At 35.6% G+C, this 18,402-nt stretch overlaps 1 protein-coding gene across 1 annotated transcript; it reads right to left on the bottom strand.

Moving 5' to 3' along the window:
* Positions 1–1,809: 1,809 nt before the first annotated feature.
* Positions 1,810–7,504, bottom strand: LOC121421998 (versican core protein-like). Its single transcript, XM_041616801.1, has 4 exons — positions 7,381–7,504; positions 5,394–5,495; positions 4,429–4,509; positions 1,810–2,033 (listed from the first exon to the last, which is right to left on the bottom strand). The coding sequence occupies exons 1-4, from the start codon at positions 7,502–7,504 to the stop codon at positions 1,810–1,812; spliced, it is 531 nt and encodes a 176-aa protein (XP_041472735.1).
* Between the last annotated feature and the right edge of the window lie 10,898 nt (positions 7,505–18,402).

The raw sequence follows: 18,402 nt of genomic DNA on the forward strand, positions 1-18,402 counted from the left end.
CTATTTTGTATTTTATTGTGTTAAATATGAAATATTCTAATTTTTCCATCATGGTAATGTGAAAGAAGTTTTAGTTTTCCCTTAATATGTGGAATCACCACTGTTTTAATAGTTTGTAGTTTTTTAGTAAAGCTTGTCTTTTTTTGTCAAATTTGTAAAAATTGAAATATTATAGGCCCTAAAATTCACACAATTAAAAAAAAATGAAGGGACATCATCAACTGTCTCATGTCACCGAGTTCTAAATATAACCATTTTGTGAAAAATAAACAAAACCTTAAAATGTCATAACTTTCTTATTTTACATCCGAGTTTGATGAAATTTTCAACATGCTTCTCATTTTCTTTATTGATTGAAGTCAATATTTTTATGGGGTGGACTTGACCTTAATGAAACGGAATTGAAACGGTAAATTGCCAATTCGTCCACTGCCAACTCGTCCACTCACCTCATGGTCTACCTTCATTTAGTCTAATGCCATTCCGTCCATCAACATTTCGTCTAACAACCATTTGGTCCAATCTTCACTTCGTCTTATCACCATTTCGTCTATTAGCCAGATGGTCTAATACCCATTTTCTTTCCGTTTAATTTTGCACAATTAACACTTTAGTTTGATTAGACCAATTGGTTTAAATAGCTAGCTGACCAACTGGTTATTAGACGGAAGGCTTTAGACTAAATAAAAGTAGACCACGTGGTGAATGGATGAACTGATGGTAGACCAAATGATAATAGACGAGTTGGCAATTGAACGAATTGGCATTAGGCGAACTGGAAATAAACCGTTGAAACTCCCTAGCAGAAAACAGGGTGTTTGCAGACGAAGGTGAAGTTTTCATCGCAGCGAACATCATTCCATTTATAATCCTCGGGTTCAGTCCATGCTATTTGAAAAGAGAGCGAGCAATCTTCAACCCCATCATGATTACTTGGTTCGTTCATTTTCCATGAGGTGTAATTAACTCGGGTGCCATCTGACCAAACAAAGTCACTGTCTGGTCCTGGCTGGTACAGACCGATCCAAAAACTATCACACTCAGTCTGTAAGATACATGTAATAAGAGACAACATCAGGTATTGGCTGGTGCCATATATGACATTAAAATTGATGAAATCGGAGTAATCAAAATAAAACATTAGATGGGCTCATGATATTGTGTCTCCACTGTCCCTTTTCTAAGTTTTTATTACATGAAATCATAATTACACTGTACACTGTATTACTTTTTTTTCAGATTTGTACACCAAAAAAGATGATTTATGCCTACGATATTCACTAAAACTCGTTTCAAGGGAGACAAACCATACACATATTTATATGAACTACACTGCAAAAACTCCGATGTTGATTTAACACCAGCCCGGAATCTATATCTGTCCACATCAGAGAAGTGTTCAACAACACCAGTTTGATTTTGGTCTCACACCACATATGTGTTTATACAACACCAATTAGTATTAAAACAGCATCGGTTTGATTCCAAACTGGTGTTATTTCAATGCTTCTCTGGTGTGGAGAGATATAGATTCCGGGCTGGTTTTAAATCAACACCCGAGTTTTTGCAGTGTAGTTCATATAAATATGTGTATGGTTAGTCTCCCTTGAAACGAGTTTTAGTGAATATCGTGGGCATAAATCATCTTTTTTGCTGTACAAATCTGAAAAAAAAGTAATACAAAAGGCATTCATGGTCATAGAACTGTTTCACGAAAATAATGCAAGAATTCAAAATGTTTTTCATGGTCTGATTTTGATGTTTTATTTTATACCTGATTTTACTTCATCTGTTCAAATCATATTGTTGTCAGCCGAGAGTACCCCTTAACTTAACACTCACATTATTATAACAAAATTCAGCAGCGAATCCATTCTCTTCCCGACTATGAATAGAGACCAAGTCTATCGGACACGATTGCTTATTAGTTAAACTCCGACAGAAGAACAAAGCCTCGAGAAAATTGAGTTCATTGCCAAAATATTGGTAGCAACTTCCTTGGTGAAGTTTCCACGACTTATACGAACATGGACCTAAAATGAAACAAACAACAATTTATTTTATGTATCTTATAACGGCGCCCCCACGTCCACACACTAAAATTATGGGAAGCCAAAAAAAGTTAAATCAGTTAACTTGAGATGCTGCAGCTGAGTGGTCTATGGACCTCCCTATGCACAAGCGTACCTCTGTTTTTTTTCGCTTGACAGATTTTTGGGCGGACGAATTTGCTCCCCCCTGTGGAAAATCGTAGGTACGCTACTGTACCCAAGCACATAAAAGCCCGTGGTTCGATCCACGGCCATGTCACACATGTATGGCCGCGAGAAATGCAAGTAATAGACCAGTTTGTAGTTACTTCATGGACAATTTGGTCAAATGACATTTCATATCTTTCATTATGATAGGCAGATTTCAAAGCAGGATATTACGTAAGCTTGCCTTACATAGCAGGATGAAGAAATTGAATAGACCAGGTGACTAGAATAGCACACCAATAAACACTTTATGAAGGTATTTGTTGCATTCCTTCTTCGAATGCATATCATAGCATGTTGCACAATGTACTTGGCAAACTGTGAAATACAAGTCGTTCGTGGACGCATTGTTGTTTTTTGTGGATGTAAATGAAAACCACAGTTCAAAAGAATATATGAATAATCAAGACATCAAAGTTGGTGCTTATCTCATTAGATTTTAAACCACCATGTCACTTTAGTACAAATGACCTTCCTCTGATCATGCGTAGAATCTTTTGATCATGCGCAGAAAGGAACTACGAACTGGCTTATTAACAGTGCTCTTTCATCCCACATTCAGAACTTTAAAAATGGAAATACTATTTGCATTCTTTGTCACTCTGAACGGCTATGCACCTGTCTACAAAAAGACGTGAAAATTATATTTACATTGTATGTTTCTCATGTTTACTGTGCTCTCCTTATTCTTTGACCATGTTGATGATGGAGGTGTCTCTTATTTATTATTCCAAGACAACTAGGAATGATATGGATTTGAAATGAGCTGTTGAATGTTTATGTTAGAGGTTGTGTCATGATTGGCTACCGATAACTAATCCAAAACTTTAGACCAATCACCAGAATTTAAATCAACCCCAAGGTCAGAAACAAAATGACCAATAAATTGTTCACACTTTGCCCCTTCCAATCCAAAACATGGATCGACGCCCCTGTATGTAGATATACAGCGCGTATCAATAAAAAGTTTACACTTAGAAAAAGTCCGAGGAATTGAAAAATATACAACGTGTGAATAATTTTCTCACACATATTATTAGGTTAGGGTCTCATCTATCAAATGAAAGTAAAAATTTTGACAAAGTATTACACTTGAGTGAGCACTGTTCATTTTTGTAAAGCTCGCAGAAATAGGTTTGCGCAGAAATGCTAATTTTCACGCTGTGTCAAGGAAATAAGACAAAAACAAACGGACTGTGAGGTACATTTCTCATACATTTATTTAGCATCTTTAGCAAAATTAAAATTTTGTAATAACTTTGCCGCCAAAATTAACATTTTAACTGTACGAATGTATAACCTTTAGCCATTTTGATCTGAGGACATAACTCAATGTAAAAAAAATTATTTGAGACATCTCCAGCATTCTTTCACCAAGTTTTTATTTCAGTTTTTATTTAGTCCTTTTTTTTAATTTAATACTTGTTTTTACACACTTCCAAACTTGACAATGATTAAGAAAACGAATATCAAGCCTAAAACGTTTCGTGTGAATCATAGCTCCATGTAAAGAACATATCATTAAGATGGCCTTGGTGTGTGGGGAAGGGAGGGGCACAATGATCATAGGCGGCGGAAGCGGGGGGGACGGGGGGACGTGTCTCCCCCCTCCTCAAATTTGAGGAGGGGGGACGGTCCCCCCTAAATTTGTAGTTGAGAACCTTTTTTTTTTTTTGCTTGTCAAATTTTTTTTTGGGTTGTCCCCTCCTTAAATTTTTGGTTTCCGCCGCCAATGGGCACAATAGTGCTCTATGAAGTGCTTTGGGCACGGAAACGAGTTAAAAGGGTAAAAGATATCTCCCAATCAATCTTCCTACCTGAATTCCATGTATTCTTCGAGATTTGCATTTACTTTTAGTCATATAACTATTTCCAAGTTCTGCGCAAATCACTTTTCAAAAGCAAGTAGTGCTCACTCTAGCGGAAAGATTTTTCGACAGTTATATCGTCATTTGTTTAGAGATATGTATCAAAGTTTAAACGTGGAAAGGGTTCAGGATATTACTAATATATAATTTTACAGGATTATGTCTAAGTGTAAACTTTTTTAAACGCACTGTAGACTATGCATTTGATTTTCTTGTACTAGACCTTTTGGACATCGTGACAACAAAATAAATGAATAAATCAGTGAGAGGGAAAGAGAGAGCGGGAAATTCAATTTTCTTACCATTCTCTAGCGGCATAGTTGTAGGAGATGAGGTGGTTTTGTTTGAATCGATCGCTGTGATGTTTTGTTTAGAAGTTGATTCTAAAAAAAAAACATAACGCATGTTGTCATGGTAACTACAAAGAGACGCGACTCATTAGCTACTGTGTGCATAATTTTGTCATCACCGCCACCACCATCATCATTACCATCACCACCGCAATTTTCGTTAGAAGCAGCATCATCACCGTCATCATCACCGTTATCACCACCACCATATTCACTATTATCATCACCACAAGTATTATCATTATTATCTTGATCATTATCAACTTGATCATTATCATAATTAGTTCCACCATCATCACCACCATAACCATCATTTCCATCAATATCATCATCACCATCATTACCACCACCATCATCATCATCACCACCGTTATCACCATCATCACCATATTCACCATTATCATCACCACAGGCATTATCATTATCATCTTGATCATTATCAACTTGATCATTATCATCACCATCGTCATCACCATCATCATCATCATCACCACCATCATTATCATCATCACCACCATCATCATCATTATTATCATCATCATCATCATCATTATTATCATCACCATCATTATTATCATCTTCGTCGTCATCACTAACACAATCATTACTATTACTGATATAACCATAATATTTTTTATCAATATTATTAGTTTTATTGTTGAATCCTCATTTCCTTTGAGCGAACATAACACATTGAAAGTTCCTGTACAATTGTAGATTCCTCGTCGTTCAGAGAGGCATCTGTTTGTATTTTCATTCAATAACGATTCTTTTTTAATTTTGAGTAAATTTGTTACGAAAAAAAAATCTTGTAACTTTGATAACACAAATTCTACCAAATTCCTCTCTCTTATGAGATTTCTATTCAAATTCAAATTGGTTTTAGATTTTTGGCATATAAACATTCGGGGGCTCACGTTGGTCGCAGAGTTTCCCTTCATATCCGTCATAGCAGTGACATTTGAAGGCAGTCATAGTCTCTTCACACCAGCCGCCTTGACAAATATTATTATGACAATCTGAATATTTAAAAGAGAAAGAAATTAGACATTTTATTGCAAGTTCCCATCATGTAGACAATTTTTGTAGTTCATGATATTACATTCGGTGATTCGGATGATATCTGACCAAACATATATTGGTACCCTTATAAAGATACTATTATGATAACCATTGTTGCTGTGTGCATGAAGCTATGATATTCTACTACCTCCAGAGCCGACAGTCGGATCTAACTTGAACGGAGGAAGGTCGAAGTATCTCTGTCCAGACTAGTCTCTGCTATGCAAACCCTTTACTAGAGTTAAGGGTCTAAATGTGCAGCCTACTCATGCCTTGTGTACTGAAGGAATTGAAACGGCAAGTTTTGTATGTGCTAGTCCGGGGTGCTAGTCTTTGCGTGGAAACACACTTGCTGATCAAAGTTCCCATCAGGGTCTGTGCCTGCAGACTAGTCCAGACGGGCATAATATCATAAGATGATTAGGATCTCACATCTGATGAAGGCTTTGGAAAACGATGCTCAACACTACAGCCAATCAAAATCAAGGATTTAATGTACGTCACCTTCACATTGCAAAGTTAACGCAAAAGTCATTTTCATGCAATGAAACGCTGAATTTAAAAGCCAGCGTATTCTGAACTCGGGTTTAAGTTTAGGAAAAAAAGTATTTTGTTATGAAAAAAAAGCGTCGCCAAAATAACGCATAAAGAACAATGATGATGCAACAAAAAACGAGATAAGTATTTTGTTATAACAGAAAAAGTATTTTGTTATAAAAAAAAAGCGTCGCCAAAATAACGTATTAAGAACAATGATGATGCAACAAAAAACGAGATAAGTATTTTGTTATAAAAAAAAAAGCGTCGCCAAGCATCAAGTACAATGCTGATGCAATAACAAACGCGCTAACGCGTCTATAAAAAAAATGAGAGTGCATCTTAATGCATCTATAAAAAAAATAATCATCAATAACTTTCAAATGATGATAGGCCGACCAATCTATCCTTGATAACTCCAAGTGCCGTAGAAAAAATGGACAAATTAAATGTAGATGCATTATCTTTAACAATAATGATGATAAGAAATAACTTTTTTTATAGCAAACTATCTTGGCGAGGTAATGCATTTGGCTCCAACGAAGTTAATAAAAATGGACACAAAAAATCGACATAAAGGTTTCACGAACTCAAAATAATTACAAGATATCAAGCGATGTAAAGTATATAAAACAAAAACACAAAGGACACGAACTTTTGAGCACCCTGTATGTAGATCATGACTGTATAAAAATGACAGTTACTGACAGTGCTCAATTACATGTTTATTTTTCCACTTGTTCACTGCTACCACCCTGCCTGTGGGGAATCTACAGGTAGGACTATGGTATGCCAATGTTGTACAGAGCACACAATTTAAAAAATCATTAAAATATCACTTTTGTGACCAAAATTACTGATTTCCATACAGTTGCAATTTATTTTTCATTAATAACTTGGGAATAATTTTTGTATTCACCAGAGCAACTTTTGGGCATTTTTTGTACGCCCTCTAGTGGTGGAAAGTAATATGGCAAGAAAATTGTCATTTTGTTATCTCTATTTTTAATTAAGAAAAAAATAATTTAAAGAATCAAATTTAAGTAATAGTCAAGTTGTATGAATAATAGGTGTAATGGAAACTGTCAGTGTAAAAAAATCAAGCATTTGCCCCAAAGAAAAAGAGAAATTAAGCCAAACATTGCCACCCTTATTTTGCCACACATGGAGATATAAGTGAGAACAAGGTTATATCATAACCTTGTTCATTGAATGAGTGATTTTTCCCTGGTTATTTTTAAACGTCATTGGTCCCCCCCCCCCATTCCCGAAGTACTGTCAAAATGAAAGGGACGATATACTTACCGGGGAGACTACAAACTCTGTGTCCAGGTGTTTTCCCCGTTGCTCTAGACCTATCCCTTCTCTGGCAAGCAACCCCTTTATTAAACATTGTGTAGGGGATGAGCTTTGGAATCGTTTGCACCATGCTTCCATTGGGATGGAGTTTGTTCTTACATTCGTGGAAAGTTGATAAGGTGTAATCCAGACTGAAGCCATCCGAACAGCATGTAACCGGCTTTTCGGTTTTAGTCGACGAAACGATTGAGGCTTTGAATGCAATTGAAACCCGAAACTATTTTACTCAATCTTTGCAGAAGAATGGACATTCTTCGGGGTTAACCTAACATGTAATCAAAATTAGTGTCGAGACTTTAACGTAAAACGCATTAAGTTTAAGCTTGTCTAAGGGTCTTTTCACACGTGAATCTTGAATCATCATTGTATTAATGATTGCAATTCGTCTTTAGAATCAGCGGGCCTTTCACACGCTCACTCGAAAACTGTGATTTGAAGTCGATAACTGCATCGATACAAATGAGTGCATGAAAGTAAGCCAGTTCGTAGTTCCTTTCTGCGCATGATCAAAAGATTCTACGCATGATCAGAGGAAGGTCATTTGTACTAAAGTGACATGGTGGTTTAAAATCTAATCAGATAAGCACCAAGTTTGATGTCTTGATTATTCATATATTCTTTTGAATAGTGGTTTTCATTTACATCCACAAAAAGCAACAATGCGTCCACGAACGACTGGTATTTCACAGTTTGCCAAGTACATTGTGCAACATGCTATGATATCCTTTCAAAATAGGAATGCACCAAATACCTTCATAAAGTGTTCATTGGTGTGCTATTCTAGTCACCTGGTCTATTAAATTTATTCATCCTGCTATGTAAGGCAAGCTTACGTAATATCTTGCTTTGAAATGAAAGAAATGAAAGGTCATTTGACCAAAATTGTCCATGAAGTAACTACGAACTGGTCTATTGTCATGATTGTATTATCTACGGAAGTGCTTGAAAGGACACGAATATAATCTCCGCCCCGGCCCAAAAAATGCTTTGGAGGTCAAGCCTTTCACACGTAAAATTCGTACCGTAATTTGAGTGAAACTTAACTGGAATTCACCTCCGGAGTAGAATTTGAATTCGTGATTGTGATAGCGATCGTGATTTTTGTTTTGTTTCACACATGCTATAAATTATTCATTAGCCTTACTGGAATCATCATTCAAATTACGATTTTTTTTTTTTACCGTGTGAGAGGGCGGGTTTTGACTTCATCACCAATTTAGACACAGGGGCAGAAAATATTCATTTGCATTTTCCTGTGTCTTTTGGAAGGAGTGTGTAGTTCTCAAGACCAATGTTAAAGCATTTTCTTTTTTAGAAAACAAGCCCTAAATACGAATAGCAGCGCGAGGTGCTTGAGTGATTTGTTGATGTTGTCGTTGATTAAAATTTGAAGACGAAACAATCTTAGCCCTTTGTGTAATCATGAACCGAAGATCATGAAGATGGTTATCTAACCTCAAAATAAGTCATAACCTTACTCGATTAAAATGGCAGTGTTTTGCTTATCCGATGTTTCTCTATTTGTTCAAATCAATGAGTTGGGCTCGTATTCATTTTTATTCATTTTATCTATCCCCATGATCTCTTTCTCTGTTTTTTTTTCTTTGTTTACGATGTTTCTCTATTTGTTCAAATCAATGAGTTGGGCTCGTATTCATTTTTATTCATTTATCTATCCCCATGATCTCTTTCTCTGTTTTTTTTTCTTTGTTTATCCGGTGTTTCTCTATTTGTTCAAATCAATGAGTTGGGCTCGTATTCATTTTTATTCATTTACCTATCCCCATGATCTCTTTCTCTGTTTTTTTTTTCTTTCTCTAAAAGATATGGCTTTCTCGCCCTTTCTATATGTTCCCGAGTATGGAACCTTGAAAATATTCTCTGTTCGCTATTCTAGATAGTCATCGCATAGAATAATGATATACTGATATAATATTGACTGAACTCGAGGGGAAAAAGTATTGCCTACAAAAGAATTATAAAAATTATTGCCCCGAGTCTTTTTAGACGAGGGCAACAAGGTTCTTTTAAGGGCAATATATAAGAAGTTCTCCGAAAGAAGAGCCAGTTTGTATTTTTTTTATCATCTTTTTCAGACATATAGAGCAAAAATCATGAAAATTTAGATATTTATTTCACTTAACCATTATGACATACTTGCAATTATAAGATCGCGCATTGGGGACGCTTATCCAGCGCCCGGACCAGCGTTGACTTTATTTACCGTGTTTACATGTGATCGGCTTTTGGATCGGCTTTTTCATAGCGTGTAAACGCGATTAACTTGCATCGGCTCTCGGTTCAGAATTGGCAATTTTGCACCACCAAAGTTTAGGTTTATATAACTCTATGGTGTGCGTATCATTTCAGGTTTTTGACACGTGATTCTGCACCGCGAGCTTTGTAAACGCTGTGCAAGGAGAACCAAAAGCCGATCACATGTAAACACTGTGGGTGACCTTTATTACGTTTCTCTTTACCTTATCCTTTACCATTCCATACGAAATCAAACATTAACGATCAAACACCCATATTGGTCCTGTTAAAATTGAAGACACGTGATTTATTTTAGAAAGTGCAAATGTTTTCAGAAGTTGTATTTTGCCCATCAGGGTGAGATTTATTTGCTTCCACCATATTATTTTTTTTACTTTAAAACTCTTTGGCCCGTATTCTGATACATGTAGCAGGTTTAAATTAAACTTCAGGTTCAAACTAGTGGATAGCAAATTGTTACATAAATCACTAACAGTATAGAGATATGATTCTTCAGCTCATTCATGTCATTTGGCTCTCAAATCATTCATAATTCATAAGTATGAATAGATGATTGTCTTCACCATCGATGAATCAGGAAAGAGCACAGTGAACATTAAAAACATACAACTTAATAAAACTTTTGATACTTTTGGCTTTCCATACTTAAACCTAGACAACTTTAAACCTGCTATCAGAATACAGCCCTTTGTAATTAATATTTTCCTAAATTTCCACATCTAATGAAAATATTTTTGACAGTTTCAACTAATTTACCAAATGAAACTTCAGTGTATTTTGGGGAAAGAGGACCCAACGCTAATGTAATTGTTTTATCTTTATTCAATTTTAAGCCTGAAATATTAGCAAAATCTCCAAATATTGTTTTTCCGATTCTATATAGATTTGGAGTCTCCCACAAGAGGTGTCATCATCCGCGTAGAGCGCTTGTTTGACTTCTACTTTATCAAAACTGATTCCGTGGATGGATTTATCTTTACGAATGGTACTAGCAAGGACCTCGATACAAAGTATAAATAAATAAGGATAGAGTGGATCCCCTGTCTCACACCTCTTTCAACACTAAAATATCCTGTCGATATACCCCCATTGAAGACGCAGCTCAAGGCATTTTTATAAAATGTTTTAATCGAGCTGCGACATGAGGATCAGAAGCCATAGGAACGTAAAACGTTTTGCAAAAAAAAAATGTGCGAGACAGAATCAAACGCTTTTTCAAAATCTATTGCCATTAAGCAACCAGGTCCATTGCTTTGCCCTGTATAGTAAATCATATCGTCTATCAATCTAATTGCATCTCCAATGTTTCTATCCTTTATATAACCAACTAGGACGATAAATTTTCATGTAATACCTTTTTAATTCTATTTGATAGTACTTTAGTTAAGATTTTGTGATCGACATTTAATAATGAAATTGGCCTATATTTTTCATTAACACTGGATCTTTCCCTTCTTTGGCAAACAATAATAACAGTTTCATTCTGAGATGAAAGTTTTCCTTTAGACTTAGCCTCATTCAAAGCATCAACCATATTATCTCCTACTAATTGCCAAAATATTAAATAGAATTCAACATTGAGACCATTTTTCCAGATGCTTTATTGAGTTGCATTTGTTTCAATACTTCTAGACACTCACGTTGAGTAATTGTCCCTTCACAAATTTCCTTTGAAGCTGGCTCTAATTTGGGTCTTTTAAAAAAGTATCATCAAAGCCATCAGAAATCATTTATATTGATTTAGAATATAATCCACTATAGAATCTTTGTATATCTTTAGTTATTTCTTTTGATCAAAACTGACTTTTCCTTCTATCTGTAATTTGCTTATCACTGTTTTCCGTTTGCTTGATTGCATCAGCTGTGTAAAATATCTGGGATCCCTCTTCCCACATCATAAAATGATACCCTGGATCTCACTTTAACACCCTCATTAACATAATCATAAATTCCATTTAACTGGTTCCTTTTGATCTCTAGCAATTCTAACTCACCGTCATCGACCTTTTCTAATAACTCCTTTTCCAAAGATAATTTTTTTTATCCAAAATATCAATTTTTGTTTCCATAGCTTTGCCTAATATTTAGAATACTTCTGAGTAATTTTGCTAATTTCCATTTTCAAAACTTCACAGTTTTATCTTCAACTTCTCTTTCTAACTCTTCTTTTAATCCTAAAATCTATTCTGCCATTCTTTTTTATATTCTTCATCATTGCATAGGCTGCTAATAAATTTCCAGTAAGAACCTTTGAATTTTACATGGCATAATTATAACAATGCATTTGGATTGCCGAATGGTCTGGTGCCACAAAAGGTATTATTGACATTTACACACAACTTCGTCTATATTTTCAGACACAAACAAATAATCCAACCTGCTTTGCATAAACGCTTTTTTGCCTGTAAGTATTGTATTTTATTAACATTTCTTTCCCTCCATATATCTATCAATTCATGTTGGTCTAAGAATGGATCAAACAGGACATTACAGTGGGTGTTTATATTTTGCTAACTACTTCCCATATTATATGGGAAGTAGTAAACAAAATAAGTTTATATTCCTAATAATATTAAATTCACCTCCTATTATAACTGGATGGTTGTTTTCGTTTATCTCATATAACTTTTCGTTCAAGTGTTTCCCTCAAACCGGAAAATATATTTCGCGATGATTGAATTTAATAAACCCTTGCATAATGCAATTTAAAACAATAAATCTACCACCTTCATCCTTGACTGTTTTTGTAACATTGACATCTAATTTTGAATCTAATAATATCATAACCCCATTTACTATGACTTGTGCCGTGATTAAACTCTACGTTTCGATTCCAAAAATGTTTCCATTTTTTTCCTTAATATCTCCTGTACTAAATGTCTCTTGTAACGAAATAATATCCGCATTCAATTTTTTTCATTTTTTCACCTTTTTGCTTCTTCCCTTATTCTTTTTACATTTAATGAAATGAAATTACAATTTATTGGTACGTCACAATGCATACAGAATTATAAGGGAGTAATAAATCTCATCTTTCTCGCCTTTCTCAATGACATATTAATGCTAGCGACAGGGCTAACGAGAACAATTCAATTTTGTTGCTGATTTTTTTTTACTCAAACAGGTATCTACCCACACACCCAGTCATATACATAATGCACTCCACCACTAACCAAGCCCTCCCTTAAATCCTCCACCCCCAAACACACATACATCCCGTGTTGTTTGGCACGCTCTTCTGCATACACAGCAAAAACTGTGGTGTTAACTGGTTTACATAGAGGACCACTCCAGTTATTTTACAACGGTGTTAAATTGATGGTGTTAGTTTTACAGCTATAGGTGTTATTACAACACCTTTTGTTGTTACATTTACACTCTTTGGTGTTATGTTTAATCTCTAGGGTGTAATTTTAACACCTCAGGGTGTGGTCCTCTATTAAACACCAATTGGTGTCAGTTTTAACACCGCAGTTTTACAGTGTACATACACTTGGTACTGCGAGAGCTTGAGCCCCTACTTATCATTCAATCTATGTAATTTCAAAATGACCCCTGCTAAAAAATGACCTTTTGCATTTTTTATTTTTTCCTCATATCACATGTAAAAATAAATATAACATAAACATCATTAACATTATTGTTTCAAGTTTACGCATAAAACTTCTAACACGGTAAGAAAAGGAATATATATGAATTTCAAATGTTAAATTAGAATCAATCTTCTCTAATTTCTTTAACAACCTATAATTAACTTATAACCTTTTGGGGCGATAGATTGCTTACAATGGATATCGTTTTGATTATCGGTATCGTTCATGCAGCCCAGTAAAATTCTTTCATAGCTCTCAAACAATCCTATTGCAGTGATTTTCTCATCCATTCTATAAAACGTCATAATGGCAAAGTGCAGAGCCTAGACCCTACTTTATTCTTAAAAGAAATATCACCATTATCATGACATTTGCTCTAGATACCTTATTTGGAAAATAAAAAATATATATATTGACAGGCTCTTCTTTCGGAGATTGAATATAATGCCCTTAAAAGACCCATATTGCCCTCTTCTAAAGACTCGGGCCAATATAATTATATTGCTGGCAATATATTTGATGTTCCCCTCAAGACCAGTCAATATTATAAATATCCCCAGTTTTGCTCTTCTAGTTATTTACGTTTGCTGTTCATTTTTTATCATTAGAAAATGCTGACTTAATTGGCATCAACACTAATTTGAAGACAAATTTGATAGTACCTGATAATACTAATGGTGATTATCTTATTCCTCTCACTCTTCCTCCCCCCCCCTCCCCTTCTTCTCCTCCTTTTTCTTCTTCTTTTCTCTTTCTTCTACACTGCAAAAACTCCGGTGTTTATTTACATGTCAGGAATCTATATATGTCCACACCAGAGAAGTGTTAAACAACACCAGTTTCGTTTTGGTCTAACACCAGAAAGGTGTTCATACCACACCAATTAGTATTAAAACAGCATCGGTTTGATTCCAAACTGGTGTTGTTTCAACACTTCTCTGGTGGGGACATATATAGATTTCAGGCTGGTGTTAAATCAACACCAGAGTTTTTACAGTGTACTTCTTCAACACTTTCTTCATGTTCTTCTTTCCATTCCAATTATTAAAACAATAACGAGCAATGTTATAACAGCCTCTGGCATAAAATATCCTTACCGAATGATGCTGTGCTCCAGAATACAAACAGGCCTCGCATGAACATGATGAGTCCTATGATATACAAATATGAACAAATATCAGAGTAGCAAAAAAATAATTCCTGAAGGTTTGTCAAGGTTGCAAGAAAGTTCGTTTGTTGCAAACGGTCGAACCTGTTCAGAATTTATTTGCGAATCTCCCGGCGAATCTAAATTTTTCCGTCAACAGTTGCTCGTGTAATCATGTTTGCAAAAGTGTCTGATGACCTTCGCAATGGTCTTTTTGATATGACGGTGTCGCCGAATCAGAAGTTATTTTTGATTCGCCAAGGCTTGCGATCACGTGGTCACATGACTCCCTTAAGAAATCACTTATCAACTGAGAAAAAAATATGCGGCGTACGTTTGCATTTGCGAACACAATTTTTAACATTTCCAAAGCAGTTCGCAAATAGCTTTTGATGTCGTAAAGGGATCACGTGCGTAAAACGTTTCCCATAAACTTGTGTGTAAAAATGGCACTGTTAAGAAAGTTAAGTTGAAATTAGAGGGTCGAATGTTTACTACCAGTGGATAGGATGTATATCTGACATTCCATATCTGACCAGAAAAGGGTATCTTAGCCAGCTCGTTTTAAAAACGAATCGGCATTTAGGAAGACAGGATCAAATTCATCACCTAAAACAGCAAAGTAGCTCTAATTCTTCCGCCAGCCAAAAATAGCTCCAAAATCATCAATATTTCTTCCCATTGTGGGCAGATGAAGTTCCGATTAGTTGCCCTCCATAATCAGTGTTGGATTGACAATCATATTCATACACTTTTGCCAATCAGCAATATCAAATAATAACAAGAGTGTCGCTGGGGCGGGCAAATAAAACGCCCGCCTATAACGCGGAAAATGGAGATCTTGGTCAAGCAAGAAAAATGAAGGTGAAGGTGGCGACTTGACCTTTGACCTTATGACCCAAAATCAATAGGCTTCCCGGGATCCATGCTATTATCATACACATCAAATTATATAAGCCTAGGTTAAATTAAACTGAAGTTATCGCGTTTACAAGAAAATCATACCCTTACTCTCTCCGTACAGAAAATCACATCAGTCTCCCAAAACCAAAGTCAAACAGCTGTAAACGGACATTTTTGTATAGGGGGCTACACTTTATAACAAATTACCAATTCATTTTTCGTCTAGTTCAACGATACAGTCATTTAAATCAAATATTCAATTGTATCTCAGTTTTCCATAATGATTTGCCTGTTGTTGCATTTTCTTTTCTTTTTTTTGGGGGGGGGTGGGTAGTGATTTTTCATTCTTTTCATGCATTCGATTAAGTTTTATGTATATTTTGTATATTTGTTTTATATACATGTATTTATGTTTTAAGGACCCCATGGAAGAACAGTGGTATCTTATTGATACCGCTGAAATGGGCCATCCTCCATCTGTATGTTATGTTAAATAGATCATGTATATATTTTATCTTTTTATATGGAAATAAATACAAAAAAAAACAAACAAGAAAAAGTTAGGACAGACAGACGGACATCGGGTGTGATACTATAATACGTCTAGGACGGGCGTATAAAAAGTGGAATGGGTTGGGTCGAATGAATATTTTTTGCCTTTCTATTGTTATTGGACTCGTGGCACCTAAATATCGTTTGTCCAGAGTCCAGGACGAAAATAATGTTTTGATACACCAAGTTTCGACAAAGGCTGCGTTTCATGAAGGGCTGCTATTATTCAAGCACTTTTTGTTGCTTATATAGTTTGCCACTGCATTTGTTTTTCATTACTTTGTCTTATCCTTTAATTATATTCATGTCTAAATTTTCTTATGACACTACTATAATTTGTCACATTACAATGTACTTTCATGTCATACTACGATTATGTTTTATGTATTGTAAATGTATTTTGACTTTACAATAAATGCAGAAACTCCTGCAAAAAAGGGGGAATTTTACAATAGGTTTTCTACGTTCCAGGAAGTGTCTGCGTAGTATTTGCGAAAATAGGCGTTAGTCCGCAAGCACAGACTTATATTTGACACTTTAACCAAACCATATTTGCAGATAAGACCAAAAGCCAAACTCCCTATGGCAGTGTTTATGCTTCCACTTTTCAAGCCAGAATCAGCGTTTCCAAACGTGATTAGTCCAAAACGCAGTTGCGTCCATGCTTTCTTTCATTTAAACGCTGTTTCAAAACGCCGATCGTAAACTCACAAAAGTGTGCGTTTACTATAAACGTCGTTTGACCAGAATCAGGCTTTCTGTGGAAGCATAAACAGAACCACAATCGTAAACGTGTTTAAATGACGTCATTTTGTACATGATTCCGGCGAGATGAAAATCCGCGGGTGAATACAGTCGCATTGCTCCATTGTCGCATGTTACCTCCACTGAATGACCCCCCCCCCGGGGGGCACCGGGGGGCACTCACATTACAGAGAGCCAGCCACATTACATAGTGAAAGTAGTCTCACTGCTTTGGAGTATGCATTATGCACTTTATGCAAATTGCGAAAACCAACGGGTCTGTACCTGCATAAGGGTATAGAGGGGTTCGTGAAAAGGGTATAATGTATTCTCGTCATTTTCCCATTCTTTTGGTCACGCTGCGAAAGAATTTCCTTGACCCCCAATAATTATTATTACCTCTCTGGGTTTTGTATGGTAATGTGTAGTCTATAAAATCATACCCTTCATTGACTCCTTGAAATTTGTATAGGATTAAAGAAAAGGCAAGTTAAAACACAGGTTTGTTAGCTTTGTTGTTGGCATTATTTGGATAATATACCTTCAGTACACGATATCTGTTCATTTCTTTTACTCTTCCCTTCAAACTGATAGAATATACATTTAACAACATGGGTCTGTTCTTGCACACTAATCTTCATCGATGCGCAGCATGCGATACCGTTGATATTTTAATACCTATTCAATATCTCCATACATAAATACAAAAGATCATCACTGTGATCTGGTCGGCGATCTGAGATCTGAGAAGCACTATATAGATATGAAAACAGCTCGCCTTTTACCTGTGTGTGTGTGTAAAATTGAGCTTATTCAGATGTATATCAATCAGATGTGATCATTTACGTTTGGGACTAACCTATGACGTCACCATCCGAAAGACGTGACGAGGACTTAAACCTCTGAATCAATTTGTAATATCATCACTACGTTCGGATTACAGGCAACGCCCAGTATGTATTGCTTTCGTATACTACTTTCGTATTATTACTATTATTACCATTATTTGGCGTCACCTGTGCCTTGGAGGCGAAAAGCGAACTAAATCACTTTGTCCCGCAGGTCCCTCCTCCCGATATAAAAAGTGGTGAGGGGAGTGCATGCGGACCACTACACCAACAGTTCGTATACAAATTGTGCAGTGGGTTCATGTAGGGATGGTCGAGGCCGAAAACATTTATAACTAAATGAATAGAGGAAAATTCACAGAGCTATATGCTGAAAATTTCATCGAAATCGGATAACAAATATATAACGAAGTTATTGAATTTTAAAATTAATTCAATATTTTGTGAAAACAGTTATGCGCATCGTCATGAATATTCATTAGGTGGGCTGATGATGTCACATCCCCACTTCCCTTTTTCTTCTGTTATTTCATGTACATGTAATCATAATTGTTTCATTTTTTCTTACATGTATAACTGATTTGTCTCCATTATGATAAAATGCACTTAATCAGTTGTCAATCCCATTGTTTTAGTTCTCGGTCGAAAAACTTTCAATAATCCTAATTTCATACAATGAAATACAAAAGAACAAGAGTGGATATGACATCGTCAGCCCACATAATGAATATTCAAAAAGACATGCCTAGAAGTGTTTCACCGGAATAATGCAAATCTTTGAAATTAAATAACTTCCTTATTTGTTATCCTATTTTGATCAAATTTTCAGCATCTTGCTTTGTGAATTTTACTTTATTTATTGAGATATAAATATCTCCAGCCTGGACCATCCCTTAAACGTTCA

This window comes from Lytechinus variegatus, chromosome 9 (genome assembly GCF_018143015.1).
Source record: "Lytechinus variegatus isolate NC3 chromosome 9, Lvar_3.0, whole genome shotgun sequence".
In the NCBI taxonomy this organism is placed as follows: domain Eukaryota; kingdom Metazoa; phylum Echinodermata; class Echinoidea; order Temnopleuroida; family Toxopneustidae; genus Lytechinus; species Lytechinus variegatus.

Coding starts and splice junctions, on each gene's coding strand:
- LOC121421998 (XM_041616801.1), bottom strand. CDS start 7,504: ATGGTGCAAACGATTCCAAAGCTCATCCCCTACACAATGTTTAATAAA. Junction 5,496..7,380: donor CAGAGTTTGTAGTCTCCCCG/GTAAGTATATCG, acceptor TTAAATATTCAG/ATTGTCATAATAATATTTGT. Junction 4,510..5,393: donor AGGGAAACTCTGCGACCAAC/GTGAGCCCCCGA, acceptor TTTTTTTTTTAG/AATCAACTTCTAAACAAAAC.